At 46.2% G+C, this 2611-nt stretch overlaps 1 protein-coding gene across 1 annotated transcript; it reads right to left on the bottom strand.

The window, feature by feature from the left end:
• Nucleotides 1-407: 407 nt before the first annotated feature.
• LOC147617158 (glutaredoxin-C1-like) lies at nt 408-1483 on the bottom strand. The gene has a single exon (XM_086776361.1). The coding sequence runs from the start codon at nt 1095-1097 to the stop codon at nt 618-620; it is 480 nt and encodes a 159-aa protein (XP_086632487.1). The 5' UTR covers nt 1098-1483; the 3' UTR covers nt 408-617.
• Between the last annotated feature and the right edge of the window lie 1128 nt (nt 1484-2611).

The raw sequence follows: 2611 nt of genomic DNA on the forward strand, positions 1-2611 counted from the left end.
GATTTTGATAAAATCTCTTTTATGTATCCATACATACTACGATAAAGGCCTTCGTGAGTAAGTAGTGCGTTAATCATCCCTTACTTTACTTTCCTCATATGCAGAGCTTAATTTTGAACAAAGTTAAGAGTAATATCATGCCAAATTTCCTCCTCTTTCATTCAATCGATAATTAACATAAAACATTAAGCTACATTATTAAGCACGTTGAATCATCACCATGTTTTATTGAGAGAGAGGGAGTGTGAGCGTGTGTGAGAGAGAGAGAGAATAATATGCAATATTGTATACCTGCAAACAGGAAAGCTGAGCGCAAATAAACACGAAACTAGAGCGAAAAGACAGGTTACGTTGAACCGGTAGCAAAACGACAGACAAATCTACAAAAAGCACGGTGTAGTAAGAGATTTATATATATATAAAGATAAAGAGGGGCGCTTTCATATTTCCGTGTGGCTCGGTACGCAAAATGACTAGTAATTAAAGACGCGAAATTAAAGCCAGGGCTGGAGAGGTAAAAAGGCTTCGCCACCTCTCTCGAGACAAAACTGGGGCAACGAAGCTTTCAAAAACAGAAGTTTTGACTTCATAGGGGTCTGGACGGGCGGCCGCTTCCACTAGAGCCACAGAGCGCCGGCGTCCTTGAGAAGAGGGACAAGAGCGCCGCTGATATGGGTGGCCATGACGCGATCGAGGCCCCCCACAAGTTTCCCGCCCACGAAGACGGCCGGCACTGCCGGGTCACCAACGAGGCCGCCCAGCGCTTCCTTGAGCTGCTGCCCGCACATCTCCTCGTCCAGCTCATACACCGTCGGGCTCACCCCCAGGCTGCAGAAAAGGCGCTTCACCACATGGCACATACAGCAGCTGCTGACGCTGAACACCACGACCGCATTCTCCCCCGCTAGCCTCTCGATTCGCTCCATTGGTGGCTCCGCCGCATCCCCAGCCAGATTGAGCGACCCTGATCCCCTCCGCCCTCCTACGTAGCACTGCATGTTGCGGCTCTTTCTTCTAATGCCACCCAACTTTCTAGTCCGCGAGAGCTTCCGATATATGGTCAGCAATGCAGAGTTGTTGAAGCCTCTCCTGTGCATTCAAGGATGAATCGAACCCTCCGCCTAGTGTAGCTACCAGAGACCCTTCTTAGTCGCTAGCGTAACGATGTGAGATGTCACTCACTAACCAGGGTTGATATGCAGTATTAGTTCAGGCGATAAGAGATGAGAGAAGTGCAATGTAAGCCCTCAAGAAGCTCATGAGCATAATGGAATGCATAGGACTTGACGATACAAGCTCTATATAACGATGAGACGTGAAGGCGCCTAGAGGCCTAGAGAGCTCTGTCAATTTCTCCCTACAGCAGAATACAATGACAAGCATCTACCAAAAAAAGTATCTAAGAGAAAGGCCCAGCTATGATGGAAGGGAGGAAAAGAGCGACGACTCAAGGACTCGGGCATGCGTTGAACTTAAGCAAGCTGGGGGGGGGAGGGTGTGAGACTGCATGTATGTGAGTGTGTGTACATATATATACAGGTGAGAATGAGGAAGGCTGGTGTGGTACTGAAAGCCTGGAGTCTCGCAGCGATTTAAAAGCACGCGGGCGCAGGACGAGAGAGAGAGAGAGAGGGAGAGAGAGAGAGAGAGAGGGGGGGGCTTCCTTGGAGTAGGTCACGTTTCTGAGCATGCCCTTCTCACAGGCCAATGCGGCCCTCGGGCAATGAGTACACTGGGCAGTGGGCACGCCACTCGCCGGAGTGGAACTGCGGAAGTGGAGAAATATGTTTGCAAATTCTTTGAATAAAACAATTGTACCATTTATCATTATAGGATAATCATTATCTAGCTAATCAAGAGAAAAAACATTCATCAATAAATGCCTACACTATCCCTTTACTCTCCCAACGTGATCTCTGTAAACTTCAGAACCTTCATGAATCATAAGTTGCTTCAGCCTTGAACTCCTCAATCAGATCATAGAGTAAATTCTAGTGTTATTAACTGGGCATCATGGACTCCCAATAATAAGCTTGCTTGCGTATCAATATCTACTATTTAGCATTTTTCTTTCTTTTTATTTTCTCTCCTTCAAAAAAAATGAAGGGGTGCTACACGCGCGCGCGCACGCAAAGCCTGCCGGGTACAACAGTACAACTCCCCCACTTCAAATCTCCCCATCTTTCTCTCTTTCAGATGAATATCCCTATCTACCCACAAGTACGAATCCAGTCAATAGATTCCTTTCTAGCTAAGAATTCTAATTAACACTAGTGACGGTATTCAAAGGTTAACCCTGTAATTAAGAGCTTATTATACAACTTAATCCCTCCTAAATCCTTATGTTGAATAACCTTGGTCCTTGATAGCAGAGTACCACCACCTACTCCACTTAGTCCACTACCTCTCGCTGAGCAGCCATCCGCTGCCGCCTGCCACATCTAGCTACAAGAGCCACCCTAGCCGCCATATACACTGTCGTATTAACTATTGAAAATAATATTTGATTCAACCTTGCCTTGTTTTTCTTTTTGGTATAGATTTTTTTTTTGTTTTTTTCCTCTCAGACTATAGGTAAAGACTACATCAGCATTCAGTGCGGGGCCCACAA

This window comes from Cibotium barometz, chromosome 37 (genome assembly GCF_041138505.1).
Source record: "Cibotium barometz isolate CiBa-2024 chromosome 37, ASM4113850v1, whole genome shotgun sequence".
Taxonomy (NCBI): Eukaryota; Viridiplantae; Streptophyta; class Polypodiopsida; order Cyatheales; family Cibotiaceae; genus Cibotium; species Cibotium barometz.